The 24,592-nt window shown below is 42.5% G+C and overlaps 1 protein-coding gene across 16 annotated transcripts in view; it reads left to right on the top strand.

Annotated features, from left to right (window-relative positions):
- LIMCH1 (LIM and calponin homology domains 1) overlaps positions 1 to 24,592 on the top strand; it is a 326,428-nt gene that overhangs the window by 247,580 nt on the left and 54,256 nt on the right. For 6 of the 16 annotated variants that reach the window (XM_042936500.1, XM_042936499.1, XM_042936498.1 and 3 more), the window contains 5 exons: positions 3,528 to 3,830; positions 14,782 to 14,817; positions 19,628 to 19,754; positions 21,171 to 21,328; positions 21,539 to 21,947. In XM_042936500.1, coding sequence (XP_042792434.1) covers positions 3,528 to 3,830; positions 14,782 to 14,817; positions 19,628 to 19,754; positions 21,171 to 21,328; positions 21,539 to 21,947 — 1,033 coding nt within the window. Of the gene's footprint in view, positions 1 to 3,527; positions 3,831 to 6,293; positions 6,534 to 7,302; positions 7,633 to 8,963; positions 9,080 to 9,188; positions 9,301 to 9,742; positions 10,004 to 14,781; positions 14,818 to 19,627; positions 19,755 to 21,170; positions 21,329 to 21,538; positions 21,948 to 24,592 lie in introns of all 16 variants that reach the window. The other 10 variants (XM_042936504.1, XM_042936507.1, XM_042936506.1 and 7 more) reach the window with 3 other exon arrangements.

Raw genomic sequence — 24,592 nt, 5'->3', positions numbered from 1 at the left:
AAATATAGAACTTCGAGAAAACAGCCTTTTCTTTCCCCTCACCTGCTTCGTTCGAGCCCATATTCTCTCCTACAGAGATAGCCTTCCTTGTTCCAGAGGAGGCTGGACAGGGTTGCCAGGTTGGAGGCAGGGCTTGGCATTCCTTGTGTCGCACTGCACTGTATTCCTTCTCAGCGAAGCGGCGAGCTGTGCCCACAGAGTAGCCCTTCTTCCCAAAGTGACTCATCTATGAATGACTTGGAAAAAATAAAAACGTCAGATCTCCCCCATGAATATCGAGCCAGGTAGCCCGAGTCTGCCCCTTAAATTTGCTCTATTTATCTAAATTCAGATGACTGGGGCTGGAAGCCTCAGTATTCTCCTCTGCAAAGTAGGCATTGGTAACTCCTGTCTTCCAGGTCTGTCATGTGTATCTGGAGTAGACTAGCTGCTCAGTTATAATTATTGAGAACTGAAGGAGAATATACTGAACCTTTCCAGTAGACTGCCCTTAAGGTCCTTCAAGGGAAAAAGAAAAGCACGTTATAAAAGGTTATTTAAAAATTTTAGTGACTAGACACCTATGAACACAATCCTACGTATCTGCCTTATACATATTATTTATTACCACATGACCAGCCTCACTAGTCCAGATTTTGTGTCATTATTTTTTTTCCTCTTTCTCTGAGTCTTCCTTGAAATTCTGAATTTACAGGATTCACGCACGTAGCAGAAAATCATTCATTATGACCGTTTTTTTCAAGTGGGCAGGGAGTGGCTTTCAGTGGCCAATGATACAGAAAGCTTTCTTCACCCTCTTTTTTTTTTTTTAAGTCCACACATCTAAATTGAGATCATTTGAAACAAGTCTTGTCACACTGGGCATGTAGCCTAAAAAGAAACACCCCAGGGAGTTTGCGGCCTGGCTTGGGCTCATGTGATGCCGAGAACACCAGATTCTCCCTGCTCACTTGGCATCACAAATTGGCATGGTCATTTGCATAAATGCGTATGTTTTATTCTATAGAATTCTGCCTGAGTTGGGGGAGATTGTAACCCATGACCACCGCTGCTCAAAAACTGAATAGAGTGCTGCTTTTGGACTTAAGAGGTTCAACTAGGGGCCTGCTCCCCTCTAACTTGGAGTCAGATCAGCTGAAATGAGATAATGAATGTGAAAGTGCTTTGTAAACTATAAAGTGCTGTGCAAGCATTGTAAGGTATGATTAGTTAGCATTCTGCTACCAGTAATCCCAGAAGAACATAGGGGTCTATGACCAGCAGTGCAAATCACAACCCCAATCTAAGCACAGCACACAGGATCCCTTGATTTGGTAACCAAAATACTGCTCTTTCTCCTACTTCGTAGTCATGGTAGTGCCTTTTTTTTTTTTTTTTTTAATATGATGTTCTGTTTTCAGTACTGTTCATGGCCTGGTCCTTTGCGAAACACATGGTACAGTGGTTACAAACAGAACCTCAGAGCCAGACTGCCTGAGTTTAAATTTTAATTTCACCACTGGCACGTTGACGTTGGGCAAATTTGTTAACCTGAAACCTAGTTTCCACTCTCTTAAAATGAGGGATGCTAATAACACCACGATTGCAGGGTTAGTATATTGGGTTTAAATGAATTAACACTTAGAAGGAATTCTAGCCCATATTGGGTACTCAATAATTGTTAGCCACTGTATTTATCATCAATATTGTGCTATTTATTTATTTATTTGAGAGGTGGGGAGGGGCAGAGGGGGAGAGAGAGACCATTTTAAGCAGGTTCCAGCTCAGTGCAGAGCCTGACATGGGGCTCAATCCCATGACCTTGGGATCATGACCTAAGCCAAAATCAAGAGCTAGATGCTCAACCAACTGAGCCACCCAAGCACCCGTGTGCTTTTTAAATAGTGCATTTTTGGAGAGATTAATTCAATGGCCTATGATTTCCATTGGCTATTCTTTATGGCCATAGTCAACCAACATCAGTTGGTTCTTGCCAGATACAATGGCTAAGGAGGCAGGAAAGCACCATTCAGGATTGGCCAGGCAGAACACTGAGGGGTTAGGTGTGCACTTCAAAGGCAGGATTTCATGTTTTAAGAAATAAATTTATTCAGGGAGCAAAGCACCACCAACCACTTACAAATTCTGTGTGTTAAATTTTTATTGAGAACAATGTCAGCAGTGAGAAGAAGGAATCTTCTGGACATAATTGGTGATTAGTGATTTGATTTTGCAAAAGTCAGATGGAGTGAGGGCCTACTGTAGTCTTAAGATGATGCCCCTGCAGGAGCAGTATGGGGCCGAGCAGCTAACATGGGCTACCAGATCGACCAGGGAACACAATTTCATTGTTCGCTCTACACCTAGTTAGGCTAGTTCAATTCCTTCTTCATTTCTGAGATGAGTTGTCCTTTGAGGATGAAGAATTTACTTTTAACCCTCTCTTAGAAATTGGATACAAAGTAGGTGAGCTTTCTTTAGATATCAAGATACTTTATGAAATGGGAAGAAGAAAATAAATGACAAAAAATGTTTTAACGTTTTATTACTTACAATAATAATTACTTAGAAGCAAGGCTGATCTTCTGAGTAGGGGGAGAGGAGTTTGTGTGAATACCAGATGGCCGCATTTGACCCTATTCCTATCCCACACACCTCCAACTAAAACTAAAACTAAAACTAAACTAAACTAAGTGAAAAGTCCTGATATTCCACCATTAAATTGCATTCAGGGGTTTAAAACTTGGGGCCTTAAACATCTCTTTGAAAATGGAAATGGTGCAAAGTAGTAATTTTTTAGCCATTTTGGCAAAATGTTTTACGACAATTTACTTGACATTTAGCATACGATGAAGAAAAGCTGAGAGGTGGACAGTCACTGGGGTAGAAGATAGAAGACAGAGCTGCTCACGGGAGGGTTCAGGGCAAAACAAGCACTTATGCCTTGGGTCTATCCTGTGAATGGCCATAAACTATTCCAGATGTTTCAGGTTAGCTCAGCTCTGCAGAAAGACCTTCCTCACACTTTGCAATCTGGAACATATACTAGGTTTGCTGTTCCCCCAGCTGCATACATTAGCTTTCCCCCAGCTCAGTTTCTTGGTGCCTCAAATTTTTGCCCTATCACTCAAAAACAAATTGAGTACCTGTTGGGTGTGTTGCTCATGTGCTAAAGGAAAACAAAACAAAACAAAACAAAACAAAACAAAACAGCTAAAAGCTTTCATTCTTCCCGGTTTTATGAAGAGTTTGGAGGGTCACGCTCAGAGCCATTTAGGGTCCTGCATTGCTGATGCTGATGGGGCCCTGTCAATTACATGAATTTTTAGTCTTGCTAGTAGCTGGCTAAATTCAAGGTTTTAAAACCCACCCTAACTATGCTACAACTCTGGACTAAAATAGTAAACAGATGTCACCTGCACTAATGATGTTGAGAAGACCTTTCACTAACAACACAGCTGTGTGTCTGGAGATGGGGATTTAAAAAAAAAAAAAAAAAACATTCGGTCTGATCACGTGTAGAGTTCTATTTAATTTTGCTCTGGCAGCCACAAGCAATTAAGTAATGAGAAAGAAGCCGTTCACGACATTATCCTTCGCAAAGAAAACCCTTTCCTGACCCACGAATGTGGCAAAGATCCGCAGTCAGAAGATGAAGTTGTGTGTCGACGGCCTGATCTTGAGAAAGACGATTTTGCTGCAAGGAGAGTGAGGATGAACCAGACAAAGCCACCGGTGCCATTGAACCAGCTCCTCTATGGGCCTTACCGAAAAAAAGAGGCAGAGAAATCAGATAGCAGCAAACAACTCTCAAAGGGAATTTCAGAAAAGAAAAGTCTAGAATATAAAAGGTGTGCACTGTGTGTGTGTGTGTGTGTGTGTGAGAGAGAGAGAGAGAGAGAGAGAGAGAGAGAAGGGAGTGGGGAGAGAGAGAGAGAGATGGAGCATAATTAAGTGAAGGTGACTTGTGCCATAGCCCCCCATTCCTTTCTTTCCTGCCTCGATGACAAGGAATTGGTAATGGTTGATTTTAAAGTGGAACTCCAAAGATCCAATCTCCCTAAAAGCAGTGGCAGAAAGTAGAATGGCCATGTCCAAACTAGAGCTGAATTTACCAAATAAACTTTGAGTTCCAGTGGACACATCACCACATATGATTGGTATTATTGGCACAAGCAGACATGTGCCATTGGCTCTCAGTGACAGCCACCTCTCACGGCTGCTCCAGTCCATTAACAGGAAGCTGAAAACACTGTTATTCCTTGTCTGTAGGCTCTTCTCTCTGATTAGCTCCTTTTAGATATTGAAAGGGGGAAAATGAGGCTTGCTCTTTCTGCGTCCCAGTGAGATCACTTAGGCATTTAATAATGGAGATTTCTTATTACAAAAAAAAACCTTCTCAAATGTAATATACTTCCATTTGTTCTATTATGGAAATTGTTTTTAAGTGAGTTTTCTTCTCTCAACTTTTTCCCCATCCTCTTAATTCGGGAAAGGAAAATTGTAGCGAAATGGGTTTTGGCTGGTGATTTTCATCCTTGGAGGGATATGATTTTATTTAAGGTGTCACCTTGCTAAATTTCATCCCACAGAGTTGATCATTCTTATATTTTTTCCTTATATCAAAATCAGAGATTTGCATCGTCAAATTGCCATCCTTTGGCCTATCGTTTAAGAGGTTTGTAAATTCTGTTGAACGAAGAATATAAACATCTTAACTGTGGTTTACACGATTCAAATGGTTCTTTGGACAGAGTCACTAAGCTCAGTGGAGTTGTTAGTGTTGTCGTTGTTATTGTTGCCACTGCTGTTGTTCTGGGAGGTACCAGATACAAAGTGCATGGAAGATCCTCAGATGTAGAACAGGGTTTAGAGCACAGAGGCCCTGGCATGGTTTTTTTAGGACACATTATAGCTTCAGGAGTCTCTGGCCCTGTGCCGTTCCTGTTGGCATGCCTTGTAACAAACCATTCTAGGAGGGCCTTGTGGGAGGGATCAGTTGTTGCACATGAAAAAAGGACTTCTAGACAACGGGCTGGCACCAAGGCACATTGATGGTGATCAGCAACTTGAGTTAGGAAAAGGAATAGCTTTTGTATCTCCTTTTTTTCCTTTCTCCTGCATGCAATTTTAATTCCTGCTATTTCCAGCCTCATTTGTCTGTTGTCACCTGACTCTGTGTTTGGGGACACAGCTCTGAGTCTGGGATGGCCCATGACCTCTTGTGAGAGCATCAAAGAACGGATGAAAGAAGATAAGGCCCCTCGTGGCTCTCGGCTCTGCCCTTCCTTCATTCCCTTTCCCAAACTAAAAGTAAACATCCTACTTGCAGAGGCTTTGCAAATACACTGTGTCATCCAGGTAACAAGAGACTACCTCACAGTTTTCTCGCTTGGATGATATATTTTTTTAAAAAAATAAATAGTCCTATTTATGTAGGTTTTTGAGATTTTCTATCTCAAGAGGCATATTTAATTGGAAATTGATCTTTAATGCCATAGAATGTTAATGCACGGGGATGTCACAGCTTCTTTGATGTAGATTACAGCATTGTCAGCATTAGCCACCTGACATCCACTTCTTAGGAGAACAATTGAAAATATCAGTGTTAACATCAATAAAGATGACTTATTAGCACAAGAGACAAATGGATATTGGCTCTGTAGGTCCAGATAAATGGGATACACTGTTTATTCTTCAGGTTTACATCACCCAAATCCAACCGGTGCTATCGGGGACCAGAGGCTGAGTTTGAACATAAAAACTTTCTGTTCTGAATTGACTTCAATGTACTTTCTGGCAGTTGTGTGTTTACGGTTGAGATGTTTAACATGTGAATGACGTTCCAGCTATCTCCGAACTAATCTTAGCATTTGGATCATGCAGAGCTCGTTACTAACATTTTACTGGTGCTGTAAAAGACATTCCAAAAGGGCTCAGGGATTCAATCAGAAAACTTGAATTCATTATAGTAACTTGAATAGTGTGGGAATTGGGCATCATTACTCTCAAACCGAAATCTCATTACCATTCTTAATAGTCTTTCAGCAAGCCCTGGCTTCTCTTCCTAAACTAAACTTGAGACTGTCATCGGGTGGAAAAACTTCATCTCATTGGAGTGTCAGGAGGGCAGTATAGGCAAAGGGAATCAAGACTCCAATTGATTCCATATTTTTTGAGAAAGGGAAAGTTGCTTCCATCATTTCCTTCTGTCCTTAGCCTCTGAAGTTCCTTGCTTGACATTGCTCTTTGTCTGTTCCCCTTCCTTGAACCTGTTTTTTCCAATGATATGGGGGTCCGGATAAAATTGACAGAAACCAGGGCCAAATAGAAGAAACGAAGTCAATAGTGACCTGTGTTACTCGGACTCAGGAGAGCGAACCTGCAGAAGGAGTGAGGAGGGTGCCAGATCTTTACAAGGATGACCTGGCTCAGCGGAGAATTCAGGGCCACCTTGCCCCTCACCGAGAGGCTCCAAGATTTGTCACAGTCTCCAATATAACAGAGGCTGACTTGGAGACGTGGGAGAGACTGAAAGTGTCAGGAAAGACAAGGTGTGTCATTTTTTCCCCTGGTTTTCCCCTGGCAGTAGTATTATTGAACTTTGAAGGAATCAAATGCTTATCCTTCTATCATTTTATATTCTCAGGGCTAGAAAAACAAAAGCTCTCAAAACACAGTATATTCTGCGTGAGTTGAAAGTTATTAATACTAAAATTTATGAGCCACTGGATGGAAAACATCCTCTTTAATCGAACCAGCTACTGTGAATGGTTATGTGGATAGGCTTGTTTACTGTAAGCAATTTAGACTTGAGTTTTAGCTAATGTTAGTTATTTCATTGTACCTAAGATTTTTTTTTAATTTTAAAAATATTTTATTTATTTTTGAGAGAGAGGGAGACAGAGCGCGAGCGGGGAGGGGCAGAGAGAGAGGGAGACACAGAATCTGAAGCAGGCTCCAGGCTCTGAGCTGTCAGCACAGAGCCTGACATGGGGCTTAAACTCACGAACTGCGAGACCATGACCTGAGCCGAAGTCAGATGCTTAACTGACTGAGCCACCCAGGTACCCCCATCGTATTTCTGATTTTCTCATGCCATCATTTATGATGTTGGAAGTGATATTTTGAAAGCCATAGAAACTTCAAGCACTATTACCTAGGCAAGACAATGATCATTTCTTCATTTGATTGATTAGTGGAAAATCAATTCTGCTGTAGCCATAGAAGTGTTTTTCATAAATCTAGTATTTAAGAAAAAGAGCTCTTACTCATTTGTACTTGCCTTAGAAATCTTTGGAACTCATTTCTGGTTCTGACTAGGGATGGAGATGTTGAGCACATCTGTGCCCCTGAGCCTTCACCAGAAATTAAAGCAGAAACTGCCATTCGTGATGACTTTGCCAGCCGCAGAGCAAGGGCCTATGAGAAAGCTTCCAGCCCCAGGCAAAAGTTTGTGCACTTTGGACCCGTGACAGAGATAGATCAGCAGAAGTGGAAGCGACTCAGCGTCGGCAAGGCTGGGCCTAGGGAGGATGTAGAAGAAGTCATGGGTCACGGCAGCAAGATTGAAATGAACTCTGTCACCCCAGCCTCAGCGGCCACGTCCGGTTTACAAAAAGACCGAACGCTTAATCCACAAAATGACTGCAGGTATTTCTCGCCATCCATGTGCAAGATCTGCATGGGAATCACTGCTGCTTTTTAAAGAGCCTGCTGAAGCACATTAAAGAAGCCTCCGGAGATCACGTAGTTTTAACAGGCTCTTTTGCTGGTTGGCAGAGAAGTAACGTTAGCGGGTCGCCCTAGGGAGGCGCATGTATGTGAACGTTAATGGCAGGCGTCCATTTTGATTCTGTTGTCACCAGAATCACTGCCTGGGAATGCCAGTAATCTTGGCGAATGACCCTTTTTCCCTCGGCTGCATTAAGCACTATTTTATTAGTTGGAAATATTGAATGAACTAGATGGAATGTTTTAATGATATCCCTAGTGTTTCTTCTAAAGATCTATGGATAAAAATCAGGTTTATCTAAAACCTCCCTGTTTCTTATCCCATGGAGGGAGGAAAAAATAGTTATTAATATCGTTAAGTCCAAATCTGGACAAAGAAGGAGACAAAAAGAAAGTAAAGGTCTCTTCCCTCCGCTACTTAAAAAAAAAAAAAAAAAAAAAAAAAAAAAAAAACTATAATAAATCGTGAATGGAAAAAGACTTCTCTCTTGGGGTTTCTATGAGTGAAGAATTTCCTTGGCTGAATCACCATCCACATTTGTGAGGGATCACCTGGGTAAAGCCCTCATAGGCCCGCCACCAGTTCTCATCCTCACTGGAGGCCTTCCAGCTTTGAATTACCAAGCCCTCTTTTGGGGGTTCAAGTTCAGGGGGCTGGTCTCCCTTCCAGGAAGCAGGTATAGCGGGTTTTTAGGACTCTGGATTCTCTTGGGAACCTCCATTCCACCTGCATGGTGGGAGCGAAGTAAGGCTATCCGTGGCAGCAGGAAATGCTCAAGATACCTTCCTCGTGTCTTGGCCTTGCAATCCAAAGGAAACAGTGAAGGGTCCATGACATACAGAGGGGTATCTTTGGTCCAGTAGTGTAGCCGACACCATGGAGGATAGCAGACTGTAGATATACATAACCCTAGTAGACCAGAAATACATAGTTGGTATTTCAGAGGCTGATAGGGACCTGGGGTGGAGGAGGTGGGGATGAGACATTAGTAAGAAATGCATTGTTGAGTCCTTGACTACTGAGGGACCCATCGTCCAGGGTCATGCCAGCCTTTTTTTGACCTATCCCAGGCCCTCGCTGGGGTTCACATTCCATTATCTCCATCTGAGTATGTCATCCTTACTAACCAGCTTCCGGAATGAGAGCAATGAACTCTCTTAATCTCTCAGTCTCAACAACTTTCGTTGTGTCCTTTCTTAATTCTTTTTCCTCTTCTCTCTTGCCGCCACTGTTACTTGATTATCAACAGAATAGTGGATTCTGGTGTAGATGACCATTGCAAAAGGGTCTCACGGCTGGCTCCTGTGCTGGAGACCCAGGAGGAGCATACCTGCAGTTTGGGCGAGTGCCCAAGAACAGAGGAAGGTGAGGAGGACTTTCTCTCCCTTCCCAGGAGGTGAAGGATGACAGGTGGGGGTCAAGGCCTCTGGTGTGAATTCTTCCCTAGCAGTAAAGCCGTCCTCTCTGGCTTTAGTTACATGCAAACAGCTGCCGCAGGATGGCAAAGAGGAGAAAGAAGGAGCCACTCAAAGGGATTCTGAGACGCTGCCAAGGGCTGAAAGATCAGAGGAGAGCGGCCAGCCACTGTGAGCGCTTGCCTGCATTCCAGGGTGTGCTGCCTCTGCTGTGTGTGGCTGTTGTGTTCTCAGAAAACAGCTTAGAGCCACAGTATGCACTTGATGACTGATGTGGTGTGGAGTTAAGTCTCTTAAAAGAATGCACCCATCCCAGGGTCAGAGTCCTGCTTTCAGTGCCCTCTCCGGGTAGAGACTTGAGCCTTTGCATGTGGTTGGGTGCTGGCCAAATTTCATTCTCAGGAATCGTGAAAATCGGAAAGGGAAACCCATTCCTGTGTAAGTACCAGTTGCATGATGGAGGTCCACGGTATTAATACTCAGTTGCTATGTGTGCTGCTGCCTCCATGGACATTGGCTTCTTCTGTTTTGGGTTAATGCCAGTGAGGAATGCTACTGAAAACATCTTTAGCAATAAGTGGCCTTTGACTGGCTGGCCTGAATGTTGCCCTAGTTCTTGTCCCCCAGCCGCTGAATGCAAGGCTTCAGGGACAGAAGAGAGCTCGGAGAAGATGACAGCTCCTGCCTGGAGTGGCAGGGGACTGAAAGGCCAAGGAAAGTTGTATGATTCACAAAAAGATGACATGATGGTCAGGAGAACCGGGACATCTCTTAGACGCACTGGATCCAACGCAAACCAGTTCCTCCCAGTTCCATTTGCAAAGCAACAGGATGTGGAGGAATCTGCCAAAGGTCCGCCAATGAAAGATAAGAGGTCAGAAGACTATCCTGAGCCTTTGTGATTTGTTTCTCTAGTCTGAGCCTTCATGGATGCTTTGAGTATGTTATTAACACATTATGGTACTTACCCACTATTGCTTGCAGAAATGGCCCAGGCTGCCAAGACTTTTTTTTTCTTCCTTTTTTTGCATACAAGCAGGTATGGAAAAAATATCCAGTTGCAAGTTTTCCTGTTCAACATTTTTTCTGACTCTCATCTCGTGGGCAACCTAAATGGGTAACTCTTTTATTTCTTATTAGTGCATGTAGGAGCCCTCAGGTAAACGAATTGACCTTCTTTCTGACCTACTTAATTTCATTTTGATTCCTGGGGGGGTCTTCAGGTCCAAAGAAGATGTATACCACTTAGCAGTTTGTAATTTAATTTAATTTCAACATTAGCAAACACTCAGTGCTTTCTAGAGGTAAGATTTCTTCTATTCCATGCCATGACTTGATTTAAAAGGAAGAGTAAAGAAATAATCTGGGGTTTATGGTGAAAGGCCTATTCATCGAAGCCTCTGTTGCTATTTAGTAAGAGTGATACCTTTTTGTTAAAAGTGTGGTCTGCCAGACCTGTGTAGGGTAAAGGAGTGAGGAGTGTTTTGCATAATTATATGATCCACTATAGGGACGCCTGGATGGCTCCGTTAATTGTCCGACTCGGTTTTGACTCAGGTCATGATCTCACCGTTTCATGAGTTCGAGCCCTGCATTGAGCTCTGTGCTGCCAGCATGGAGCTTGCTTGGGATTCTCTCTCTCTGCCCCTCCCCTACTTGCATTGTCTCTGTCTCTCTCAAGTAAACATATAAACTTAAAAAAAAAAAAAGATCCACTATAAAACAGGAATGATGGAGTTCTGCTTCACGAAGGACCTTGAAGGGAGCGCGGCAGAAGGTAGGATGGGGAGCAGGGAAAATCTCAAGTAACATCCACATTTTTAAGTTAATATCCTAGCTATCTTTATAACCTGGATCTAACCTCTGCTTTACATTCCTCTGAATCATACTAGTACTAGAGGAGAGCCTTCTTGAAACATTGGCTTCAGGAAGCAAGGGTAATATTCGTAATATTTGTGGCCCTGTCAAAGTGTGTCTGTTCCCTCCAGCTTGCCTTCTTCTGGCAATTCACAGGTAGGGTGACGTAGAAGGAAGCGAGTGCGTGGATCACACGCAGATCCCGGCTGGTCAAGGCCAGTCAGGGCTGGTTAGTGACGGAGGGACTGACTGGGCTGCCCGGTCCACCGCACTCACTCACTTTCCAGACGCCCTGACACAGTGCAGCCAGGGATTATGGGCACTGCTGTAAAGCCAGTTAGAGCGAAAGGGAGGAAGGATGCAAAGCCCGTGGCCGCCTACTAGACACTTTCCAGGTGTTTTCCCATTTATTTAGTCCTCACACAGCCTTTGGGAGGAAGAATTTTCATCTGTATCTTGCAGTTAGGAAACCGAGGTCCACATCCGCACAGCTGTAAGTACAGTTCCAACATTCAAACCCAGCTCTGCCTGAGCTGAGCGGAAAGCCAGTGCCCCTCCTCCCCCCACCGCCCAGCGCATGGAGGAAGCTGTGAAAGCCTGATGAATTGCCTGTCACTTTTATCTGCCCCCCTATTTGTGATTCAGAGAAAGTCCTCTTTCTATTCAAACGAGAATGAATGGCTAGTTTGAGCAGAAGGAGATATGGTCAGATTAACTGTGTGACACAGTTGTGTGACTGAGTAAGCATTCGCTTTGGGAACTCATGTTTCTTTTCCACAAGTATTTATTGAGTAATCACTATGTGTAAAACACTGGTCTGGGTGCTAGGGGATAATTTTAAATGGGCAGGAAACCCGTTCTTCCCTCGCACTTCAAATGAAGCATATGCCGGTTCACAATAAGGAAGTTTATAACTAGCCAATTATTGATCCTGAAATGCTTTGTTAGTGCTGAAAGTTACATACATGCAATCAATAGATGCATAGAATATTCTGTTTATCTTTCTGAATATCCCTACCCTCACAATTAAAGTTTATTCGTTGCCTTTTTCTTTCTTTCTTTCTTTCTTTCTTTCTTTCTTTTCTTTTTGGTGGGATGCTTATACCAACTGATTTGTCTAGCCAATTATGTACCTATTGACTCACCTACTTTGCATTTAAAAAAAAGAAAACCTCTTTATTAGTGATTTTTTAACTTACCTGTACTTTTCGGTTTCCCATAGGACAACTGAGAAAGCCATTTGCAGCCCAAGTTTAATTATCTTTTCCTTAACTGCAAAGGCAGTTCTGCTTAAATTGATGCCCTCTTAAAACTAATAAGTTAGTCTGAGAGGAAATTCCTTAAACCCATAAGTATAGAGTAAAGGGCTAAATGAACATTATCTTTAGGAACTGCACTATTCAGTTTCCAGAGTATTCAATAAATAGTTGTCGAAGTCCTAGTCTGGTCACCATCAGGGAACCCAAAAAGAAAAATCCCTGTCCTCATGGAGCTTACATTTTAGTGTAAATCTACATTTGTTGACAGAGATTTCCATGAAATGCTGTTAAATATTTTGTGTAGAAGCAGTTTAAATTCAAATATATCCTACAAGTGGGGTGCCTGGGTGGCATAGTCGACTGAGTGTCCAACTCTTGATTTTGGCTCAGGTCATGATCCCAAGGTCATGGGATTGAGCCCCATGTTGGGTTCCATGCTCAGCATGGAGCCTGCTTGGGATTCTCTCCTTCTGCCCTTCTCCACTGTTCTTGTGCACCCTCTCCCTCTCTCTTAAAAAAAGAGAAAAATAAAAATTGGGGCACCTGGGTGGCTCAGTTGGTTAAGCATCCAACTTTAGCTCAAGTCATGATCTCATAGTTTGGGAGTTTGGGCCCCACATCATCAGGCTTTCTGCTCTTAATGTACAGCTGGCTTGGGATCCTCGGTTCCTCTTTCTCTCTGCCCCTCCCCCTACACCTCCTCAAAACTAAAGATATTTTCAAAAAAGAAAATATATCCTACATACAGCATACATATAGCTGAATCTCATCAACAAAATGTGTTAAAGAAGCCAAACTCAAAAGGATACATATTATATGGGTCCATTTATACAGCAGAAAACACTTGATACTAATCTCTGGGTATATATGGTTTGTGTAGATTCACTAAGGAATGTGTGTATGATAGGTGCACTTTTTGCAGCATATATTATACTTCAATAAAACATTAAGAGAAATCTTCAGATAGAAACACAAAAACACATGCTAACTATTAATTGATTATTTCTAAGTTAACTAGGCATAACTTCTCTGCTCTCTTCCATAGATAATTTAGAAAACACTGTATTTGCATAAGCCTGTTCCAACAGGCCTATTAATTAACTGGGAAGCATAGATCCAGTCTTCAGAATGAACACCGCTGATGCACTCTCTCATTATGGAGGAATCCACTGGTCATCTGTTTCAATGTAGTAGTATTTTTAGAAACTTGAGGGTATTAGGTTAAACTTTAGCTCCTTCTGAAACTATCCCCTGGAGAAACAGAAAATGAGTCTTACTACCAGAAGAGAAATATCCACAAACCTTTTGGCCATTTTAACAGAAACTTTGGGTTTTGCACTGGTGTCGTTGCCTTCACTGTAAATGAAAACAATTGTTAATGAATGCAGACTGTTCTAGAATGGTAAGAGCAGATAAGAGAGAAGGATGTGTGCATGCTCCCATGAATTCCAGGGTGTTTTCCCTAAGATTATAGGAAGAGATCTTTAGAAATTTTCCCCCATAAACTGTTATGAAACTGAACATGAGACTAGATAATTTTTGCTAAAAACCCCAAAATTTAATTTGCTGGAAACTGAAAGCAGGACATTGTTTTCTTTACCCAAATAATTCTTTGTCCACCATCAGAGTGCAGAAATGCTTTTGGGGCATAGGTAAGAACCTTCTCTTAAAATCTCCCTTTGCTGAGGAGATAGTCATTTGTGGAAGTCGCTTTTTTAAAATGTGCTTTAAAATATGCCCTATAATGTCCTCATATCTTTTTTCTAATTTAACCTTTTTCCTTGCTTTAGCAAACACATTAAAATCGAAAGTGTCTATACTGTAGAAGGTACAACTGTGTAGACTTAAATAATCAGAAGAATATAGAAGATTTAAAAAAAAAAAACATTGGTTTTTCAAGTTATGGAATATTATCCAAGCCTGGTTTTGATTAAGGCTGCCAGTTTTCTAGGAATTGTGGTTTTTGTCAAATGCATGCGGAAGGCACTGATTGGGGTTCTGGTTGGAGTTCTGGTTTGCTTTCAGAAAAGTGCAGAAACACTCTTTGATGTCATTTGTGCAAATGCATTAACACATCAGGGAAAGGGTCAGTAAGCGTGTGCTTCTATGTTGGGTGTCCATTACAGCCGTTACTGCAGAACATAAAGGCATGAAGAGCTTAACTGTTTGTGAACAACCATAATACAGGTTTTGTTTTGTTTCTTTTTAAACTGCCTTCTCTAAACATTGTGGGTTGCACCTAAGCCTTTTTGTGTTTGTATTGAACAGCTTCTTTTTTGTGGGTAGCATGGGGATTATTTTCATTTCTCCTCTGTGTTTTAATACACAGTTTGCATTCTTTAGAAATGCCAAGACTTTTCTTTCCTTTTCTGTAGCTCATGAATATTGCTAATTGTATAATGACACTTCTCTTCCAGTGTGATCAGCAAAAAAGGTTTGGCGTGCCAATATTTCACCAGTAGTGTTTGTTTCCAGCTTGGTTACAGTGTTTACCTTCTGTCATGCCCATCCTCTAATTGTGTATTTGGTCTTGTAGATACGGTCCGAGAACTCCTGTGTCTGATGACGCAGAGTAAGTTGTCTTGTGTTTATAGGAATACATTAATTATTAGCTTAAACTGCATGCTTCCGGTACTCACTACTAATTGAAACGCCATTGATGCAACAGTGAACTGAACAGCTAACTGACTCATGCAGCCTCAGAAAAGCACTTGAACTTGGAATGCAGAACATATGTTCTGTGCAGGACAGATGAATGAAGGAGTAACAAGCATGATTCTAATATGCAGCTGCTGCTTAAACTTAACATTTGCTTTTCCTAGACGTGGCACGGTGAGGTTTTTCTTCTTACGGTTTGGATGTTGGTAGCCCTTCTGAACCACAGACTTATTCTGCGTTTTGCATTTAATTCTTGATATGTTAGGACTTGGAGTTAACAATGGAGCAGTCATTCTTATAGCCATATTTTTCTGAACGAAGAAAACAAATCGTAAGCCACTAATTATAGATTCAGAAGCCCAAGTTCCTCCCGGGTTGGAGTAATATAAACTGTGGGGTACTCACGACCAGGACGTCGGGGTTATATTCCAGTTCTGTGGCATAGCAAGGGGTCAACATGTCAAACACGATGTGGGCTTCCTCTCCCTGCCGCTTAGTGCCGGTCTTCTCAGAGATTCATTCCCCACCTCCGCCTCACGTCCAAATTTGAGAAGAAGCCAACACTCTCCCGCTTGTGACCGCATTTACTCCGTTTCAAAAATGGATTTCCCATCTGCAGAGCATTCTGAAATAGATATGTAAGGCAAAAGTTTTCTTTGTAGAATGCTAGCTTTCTCAGATTTGAGTAATTTGTGTTTTAAGAATCACAACATCAGTGGCCTGCTGAGACTGATGTCTCCTCTGTGAGAGGCATTCTGTGCCCTCACGGGAGTCTGAGCCATGGGAGAAGCAAACGCTGGCCTAAGACATTTAAGTCTTGGCCTTAAAAACTTAAATGGCCTTAAGTCTTGGCCTTTAAGTCACCAAGTGAGGAGTCTAAATAAGAATGTAAAACACAAAAACCATTGCCACCAACGATAATGAGATTGGGCCAAAAAACTACTGTTTTGAGTACCTGTTCCATGTCTGTGTTCAACACATGAGCTTGGTTTGTACTCCCAGCACTAAGCGGTCTGACTCCGGTGCCAGGATATGATCCCAACGTGCGCTCTACGATTGCTCTGCGGCTGATGTGCAGAACAGTCATGTCTCAAAACCAAGTTCAGCCTGAGCCTGACTGATTGCACGGAGTTAAGTAGTCTATAAAATTGAGCCCTGGTTATTACTTTTAAAATCTGCAGTGGCAATATGTAACATTCACTGAAAGGTGGATTACCTAAGATTGATAGGTAAAGCACTACTTTGATATGGTTAGCAAAAACATTTTGAGGGAATGGATTTATTCTTCATCAATGCAAAGCCATCATGCACTTTACCTAAGACGGATCTCTGGGAAATCCCAAAAGGTGGAAGGAAGGAAGGTACGTTAAAGTGCGTTTGAATCTTGCCCGTACCTGAATGTGAAATCTCACCGACAGGGAAAGTTAACGATCTTTAAAAGGGGTGGAGGTGGGGACTCCCTTCTCTGCTCTAAATTTACAAAAAGCAGCCTCCTGGAGTAAGAAGCATAAAAACTTCTTTTCCAGAGGTCTTATCTAGGAGTATACAAAGTGCTGAATTTCCTTCTTGGAAGTAGACACAACTTAACATGAAACCATGCGGGGAGCCAAATGCAAAGTTTATATTGGGAGTTTAGTTTTTAAATAGAAATTAATATATGTTTAGTTTATTCCCCAACTATCTCCCTCCTTCAACATCTTTAAGGGCAATTATTGGCACAGGCTCTATTTATTCAGAATTGACACATTCTTAAAATACAGCCCAATCAAAAAAAGATGTGCCCTTTAAGGAAAATGCAGGTCAGGGGCAGACCTACCACACAGGCAAACAGAGATTTCCGCCTCCTGGCAAGCCAAGAATGTTTCCATAGATGTAGTTTCACCTTCTTGCCCTTTTCTTCATTTGCACACTCCTCCTCTCCCAAGGCTCTCCCCACCAACGGAGCGAGTGTACCGTGAGAGCCGTAGACTATTTTATTCCTAATTTGCTCACCGTAGACCTGGCCCAGAAACCGTTTTCCAGGCTCCCCTTGAGGTGATTTAATCCTGGTCCTCAAAAATGCCAACCTACCACCAGGAGAGACTTCGGGGCTCTGTAGCCAGGGACCCTTGTCCCAACAGCACAAGGCTGAGAAGCACTGCTTGAGTGCAAGTCACATTAATATGAATATTCTGGAACCTGGGCTCCTCCAGGATCCCCTACCCTGTCCCTAGACATACACTTCTTCATTTTGGAGGCTGAGTCCAACCTCTGAGCTGAGGAACATTTTCTGAATGGTGACTCAGCCCATTTTCTGTCTAGTATTATCAATTTTCAAGTTGCTTAGTTCCTTTTTTTTGAAATAGTATAGAGATATTGCTCATAGTTCAGTTATTTTATTTTATTTTATTTTATTTTATTTTGGCCAGTTTGCTGGTATTTCTTTTAAAATAAATAAATAAATAAGCCCCTCTGGGGGGAAATAGTGCTTCCTGGTATATGAGAGGGCAACCAAGAGTTTCTCTTTTGATTTCACTAACCAGCTTTTGGCCGCATTGGGGCTGAGATAATTAGAACTTCATGGTGGGAGCAGAGATAGGAATCCCGGACAAAAGAGGCAATTCTCAAGGCCTTTTGCTCCCATTCTCTTCCAAGTGACATAACCGAATCCCAAATATTAGAGAAGACTGCCTTTTTTTCCTGAGGTTCTAGAAGAAGACCTGGCTCTATGGCTTCTGCCCTTTAGAAATGGTAGATAGCGAAGTTGAAAAGGGGGCCTCCTTTCTAACCCACAGTCTGCCAACGACTTCGATTAAAAGAGAGCCCCGTTTAGAGAGGTTTTTATCTTCCACAGTCTTCGTGAAGACTGTAAATTGCCTTTAAAGATGAACTGACTAAATTGGATCTATTTAAGGTTAAGGGTTTTTTGGGTTTTTGTTGTTGTTTTTTTTTTTTTTTTTTTAACTGAGAGGAGAAATGGGATGAGTTTCAGTCTCTTTCTACAAAGCCTCCTTAAGTGAATTTTCATCCCTGGAGTTTAAAAAAACGTGAGGTTAGACTTTTCAGCCTACCTCTGCAAATTCCTAAATCTTTCTTAAACAACATTGATAAGTAGTGTAAAATGGATGAAAAAATCACAGCCCCTTCCCCCTTTGAGGACTGCAGTTTAGCTTTTTGGGAGACATGGCTGCCATAGTCCGCATCATCCTCTGAGTATGTAGAGGCATCTTCACACGGTGGTTTGTCATATTTGTGCTAATAGATGGTGAAAGTCCTTCTATGCAGTCACAGTATTAGAATACTTGTGGGGAAGACAGAGTCCAAGTACAATCTTCAGTTTTAGCTCTCTTAGGTCAGATTTAAATTGTCCAACATCTAGAGAGAGGGAAGAGGCACCCAACAGATCCACGCAGATTCATTTTGAATGTGGGCAGCCATTGCATTGAGGATACGTCTTCCCCTTCCAGAGAGCTGTCTGCCAAGGAACCCACTGGCAGCCAGTGATGCCGAAGCTGTTCATTGTCCGGCCGTGGGGATAACTATTTTGGACATCACTGATGATGTGTAGAATTAACTGGTGTCTAAGTGCATGGCTTTTCTTTTTCTTTGTGTTAAGCTGGCTTCGAAAATGGACTATCATAGTCTTCTGTTCTTAGAGTTGAACAGTGAACCTCCATTTCTTGATTTTGGACTGTTGTGACTCACTCGGCCCCAGAGCTCATTTCTTTGAAAGGAAAAAAAAAAAAGGAAGGTTTTGCTTTGGGTTTTATTTCTGTTTTCACCTTGCTGCTTCAGCTTCTGCTGTAACAAAGGTCTATGTAAGCACCATAGAAAAGGCCCTATGGTCTTGTCCAACATTTAATAACCTCCTATAGGACATATCAATTATACGTACAGCCTAAGGGTTGAAAAAATTGCCTTCCCTATCCTTTTTCTTTTAAAAGAGTAAATTCAGTAGTATCCTGACAAAAATAAGGTAAAATGCTTGTGAGACTATTAGGATACAAAGTATATGCTGATTTATATATTTTATTCCTTAATCTTAGTACAAAATACCTTATTTCCTTGATTCCAAGATGCTATCAAACTGCACTTCCAATTTACAGACATTTTTTACAGGAAATACAAATAAGTACACCAAATATATGAATCACTAATGTGTAGTTATCGGATGCATCCACAAGTCAGAAAATACAATATGAAAAGGTGGTGTCTTAGACTTGAGGCTGGATGATTTTTTTTGAAAATGGAGAAATTGCCTTAGGTAATGTAGAAAGCATGTAAGACAGCTCTTTACGCAAAGAAGCATTTATGGTAATAAAGTATTTGCTGCGTGGGATGGCACCCTCCTTCCTTCCCCACAAATTCTCCCTACGTTATACCTTGTAATTCTCTTCATTTTATTTTCTAGTACATTTCCAAATGAGAAGAGCCTAGAGCTCCAAATACCTTTTTCTAGCCCGTCCATAAACATATTTTGGCACCTACGGATAAAATGACATTGACTTGCTGCAGCCACCACGGAAGGCAAAGATGGCCACGTTTTGGCTTTCGCAGCAAAAGAAGTGGGGTGCTAGCATGCCCGCTGCAGGCTGGGGGATCGCAACTGGCCGCATCACGGGGCTGGCTTGAGCTGCTGCGGGGAAGGGGCGGTTTTCCAAGCGCGGTAGCGCCCCCGCGCGGCAGGACGCGCAGACACACCCCGGGCGCCGGTCCATTTTTGTCTCTTCTCTCTCCACGCTCAGGAGCACGAGTATGTTTGACATGCGGTGTGAGGAGGAGGCCGCGGTGCAGCCGCACAGCAGGGCCCGCCAGGAGCAGCTGCAGCTGATAAACAACCAGCTGCGAGAAGAGGACGACAAATGGCAAGATGTGAGTGTCGGCCAAGGCCACGGGCAGCGCGGAGGCTGCCCAAACCGTGGGTCATATCCCCCTTGGAGCAGGAAATCAGGGGGTTGGGTAGACAGGCTTGAAAGCCAGGCAGGGGGAGGGAGCCCGTAGAGGATTTCAAACCAGTGACGGGAAGTGTGGGATTAGTAAGAAAGTTAACGGCAACGTGAAAGGTGAAGGATACAGATGTGTATTCGGCAGGTACTCTTGCTAGAAGGTTGGCCACAAAGGAGGGGGAGCAGGAGGGAGGCAACCGGCATGGGATGTAGAGTTGAGGATGCCCTGTCTTTTGAGATGATACATTGAAATCAATAACGATGATGATGGCAACAATAATCGCCAACATTGAAAGCCTGCCGGTTACAGGCACTGTTCTGCCTTGCATGTAGGAATTCTTCAGTTTCCTTAGTAACCCGATGAGGTAGCAACTGGTATCGTCCTCAGTTCCACACATATGTCCCAGAAGAGCTAAGTAACTCACCCAAAGTCACACAGCAGTGAGTGAGGTAACCAAAATTAGAACCAGAGAAGGAGGTCTTTATGGCCTGATGAGGGCCTTGAGATCGTCTCTGTGCTGAGAGCAAAGAGCCAGGGCAGGGAAGAACGCGAAGATAGGGATGACAAGAAGGACTGTGGATGCTTCCATGTAATCCTCACAGAGCACTCTGAGGTGGCTAATGCAAAACTGGTGGTCCAAAAGTTAACATTTCCAAAGTCTACGTAGTAATAATTATGACTACAATATATTGGGTACTTACTCTGTCTGGTACCTTACATGTACTATGTCATTTAACCCTCACAATAGGCTGGTAAGAGTAGGTGTAATTGGCATCCCTGTTTTAGAGATGAGGAAACAGAGGTACAGACAGGCTAAGAAACATGCCTGAGATTCCAAAGCATGGAAGAGATAGCGCTGGGATTACTTCCCACAGCTGCACTCCCATCCACCTGACTCCAGACTCCTAGAAATAATTATTTCTGCCTTTTCTTCCTTCCCAGAGGAAATTGTGTAGGTCTGTGGCTGATTCCTACTATCCTGTTGTCAGCAAGTCCATTCACAATGCACAGGTCATAAATCGGAAGAAATGAAATTTCTTGTGATACCCTGTGAAGCAATAGTTTAAAATTTAGCAGCTGACGTGAAATATGATTGCATTGCACATTACTGTGCTTAAATGAATGCATTGCCCTGCTGTGGATATTGTAGCTCTATCTGAATATTTCCTGCCTTTGAGGCATTCCTGTTCCAACCAGACTTACATTGGATTGGGTGGCAATGCCCTAGCATAGTGCTGGGCCCATCGTGAGCGCTCACTAAACTCTAAAGAGTAAACATGGAGTTGTGTGTAAGCCTGGAGAAGTATGTCCTGTCTACCCCTGACCCCCCACCCCCACTAGGACCTGGCTCGTTGGAAGAGTCGTAGAAGAAGCGCTTCCCAGGACTTAATCAAGAAAGAGGAAGAAAGGAAGAAAATGGAGAAGTTACTGGCTGGAGAGGATGGAACAAGTGAACGAAGGAAAAGCATCAAAACCTACAGAGAAATTGTTCAAGAAAAGTGAGTTCTTTGGTTGTTTTTTTAAATGTGCAATATGCTCTAGATGTGCTTTTTCTAAAAATTGTTGGTATTCACAGAGGCTCTGGCACCAGTATTCCACACTCCCCGTGCTCCCCTTTCAGCTCGACCTTGGTTCCTACCAAGGTCTTCTTTGCCATTTTTGTGACTGTTGACTTTGTTCTTGCTGCCCTTCCCATGCTCCTCCTTTAGAGAGCGGAGAGAGAGGGAGTTGCATGAGGCCTACAAGAATGCACGGTCTCAGGAGGAAGCAGAGGGGATCCTTCAACAGTACATCGAAAGGTTCACCATCAGCGAGGCTGTTCTCGAACGCTTGGAGATGCCAAAAATTCTGGAAAGAAGCCATTCAACAGAGCCAAACTTAACCCCCTTCCTGAATGACCCCAACCCCATGAAATACCTGCGGCAACAGTCACTGCCTCCACCCAAGTTCACTGCCACTGTGGAAACCACCATCGCTCGCACCAGCGTTCTGGATACCAGCATGTCAGCAGGCAGTGGCTCTCCAAGCAAAACTGTCACTCCTAAAGCAGTGCCTATGCTGACACCCAAGCCTTACTCCCAGCCCAAAAACTCTCAAGAGGTTCTGAAGACCTTTAAGGTAGGATACGTTCCTTAAGAATAGAAGCAAAACCAAACCCCAGGTAAAGAAAGAAAGCATCTCACCTCAAGAAGATAGAATTATTTGCATCAGACAAAAGAGGAATGTATTAGCATTTACAATTGTGAAGTTTATGCCTCAGGAAATTTGGTTTGCAAATAGTTAAAGGACAGATGTTCCCCCCAATTCCTACTGTTAATACTGATAGACTCCAATGAGATTGATAATTGAGACATCTCCATGAGCAAGGCTTATTTTTGAATTTGATATAAGGGCATGGTCTCTCTATAGTAGTGGTAACAGACCCTTAGTTTAGTAAAACCCTGGGTATCCCAGGATACCCTGGGGCTATAGCAAAGTCCTCAGAACAAAATTTTAATTGCCTTTGGTTTAAATAGAAGCATAGGCAGCCACCTCTTCTTTTTAAGGAATTTGACATCCTAGCCAAAAAGATGCTACAATTGAAAAAAAAAAAAAAAAAAGAGTAATACAAGGAGTACATAGGAACATGGGATGTACTTGATTCCCAGATGACACGGGTTTTTAAATTTTTAAGTGGAAAGAAACTAGGTTGTTTCCTACCAACATGAATATGTAAAATACTGTTCCAGAACGAAGGATCGTTTGACAACCAGACATCTTTTCACTTCCTCAAATCTCAGTGTTCTCCCTCACATCATGAGGAAGCACTCATTCTTTGGCTTAAAGCTCTTTGGACTACAAAGAAAAATCAGTTCTCATGGTCCCTGCACGCCACATGGGTTCTTAATAGAAGACAGAGGTGGACTTCATCACCAGGAGACAAGGGCACATGACTGTGAAGAAAGTTTGCTCAGCTAAACTAATTGAGCAATGTGATGTCATGTATCTTCCTGTTGAATTTCAGAGGGAACCAAAGTGTATACTTTCTGACTATTGCTTACATAACTCAGAATGGATCTTAAATATCTGTGCTTTAGCCTTTGCCAGAACAAAAGGAGAGTACCCTGGATGTCTCATCTGGGTTGAATAGAGATGTGTGTCCCCTGAAGGGCTGGAGCTGTGTCTTTGTTGTTCACAGCTTCTTCCTAAGAGCCTGGCATAGGGACCTGGGAAATAGTAGGCACTCACCAAGTTCTTATTGAATAAATACATGAATGTTCCTTGAGAAAATGAGCCACTCATCAGGCAGGCTCACACATAGATAATCATGTCCCCATACATGCTCAGTATCCCACCTAAGTACTACACCAGGTCTCCTTCACCTAGGGCTCGTGACCATGAACTATCTGTGATGTTTCATGAAGGAAGATTTGATATTGAGGTGGCCCAGAACAGGGGTAGATAATACATTTATTTAACTTGGTATCCAAAGCATCCGATCAGATAATGTAGATGTCCATTTCCCTTTCTTTATATGAATAGTGCAAGGTGATCATTTAAACAGAAGAATTTTGATAGATGACTTTATGGCAAGACTTTGGCCCTGAGGAATCCCTGTCTCTCACCATTGTGGCAAAACAGTGTCAAAGGTCTCAGGAAGAGCATTCATGGAGGAATGGGGAGAAGAACTTAAGTAGAGATCTTCTTAGAGCTGGGGTTCACTCTTGACCACCAATGAGCCCTTGACTCATCATAGGCATTTATGGCTATCAGCCCCATTCACAGCCCCACCACTCAGTGGGTGAACCCAGTTATGGTCAAAGGTAGTATATAAATGGAAAGTTGTTACCAGATAATGCCAGGGTAGAAGCTAAGGGGTACGTGTGTGTGTGTGTGTGTGTGTGTGTGTGTGTGTGTGTGTGTGTGTGCTCATGTGGGTAGGGCAGTGGGATGAGGGAGACAGAGAATACGGGCTTAGTTTCGTAGTACAACAGAATTTAGAGTAAAGGAAAATCAAGTGAAATAGTTTAAGCCAGTGTTTTTCAAAGCGAGAATTATTACCTGTTGCCAGGTTATGAAATCAATTTAGTGGCTTAGTATTAGCATTTTTTTTAAATTTTTCTTTACCATTTATTTATTATTGAGAGACAGAGAGACACAGAACGTGAGCAGGGGAGGGGTAGAGAGAGGGGAAGACACAGAATCTGAAGCAGGCTCCAGGTACTCGGCTGTCAGCACAGAGCCGATGCGGGGCTTGAACTCACAAACTGCAAGATCATGACCTGAGCCAAAGTCAGTCGCCTAACCAACCGAGCCACCCAGGTGCCCCTAGCATTTTTTAATAAAGTAAAATAGAATACAAAAAAAAAAAAATAGTGCATCACATAAAATAAAGGTAAAAAGTATTTTGCAAAACCCCTATTTCAGCTATAGTTATGTGGGTGTGCTCAGTTGTGATTTAAGTTTCTTTCTTATGGATCACAGACAATAGATTCTTTAAGCCACAGGCTTAAGGTAAATAAACCCTAACTAATATCTGACCTTCCATTATTCCTCTTGAAAGATTTTAGAAGGCCTAGTAATAATAATGGCTAATGTTTATATACATAAATTGTGCCAGATATTGTTGTAAACTCTGTACATATGTTAACCCATAAAATCCCCTCAACAGCACGATCAGGGAGATGCCATTATAAAAGTTTATAGATGAGGAATCTGAGCACAGAGGATAACACACTTGTTGAGGATTATGTGGTTTTTAAATGGTAGAGCCAGGATTGAGT

Source organism: Panthera leo, chromosome B1 (genome assembly GCF_018350215.1).
Source record: "Panthera leo isolate Ple1 chromosome B1, P.leo_Ple1_pat1.1, whole genome shotgun sequence".
NCBI lineage: Eukaryota > Metazoa > Chordata > Mammalia > Carnivora > Felidae > Panthera > Panthera leo.
The sequence above is the reverse complement of the archived record's forward strand: the minus strand, read 5'-3'. Positions and strand labels throughout refer to the sequence as shown.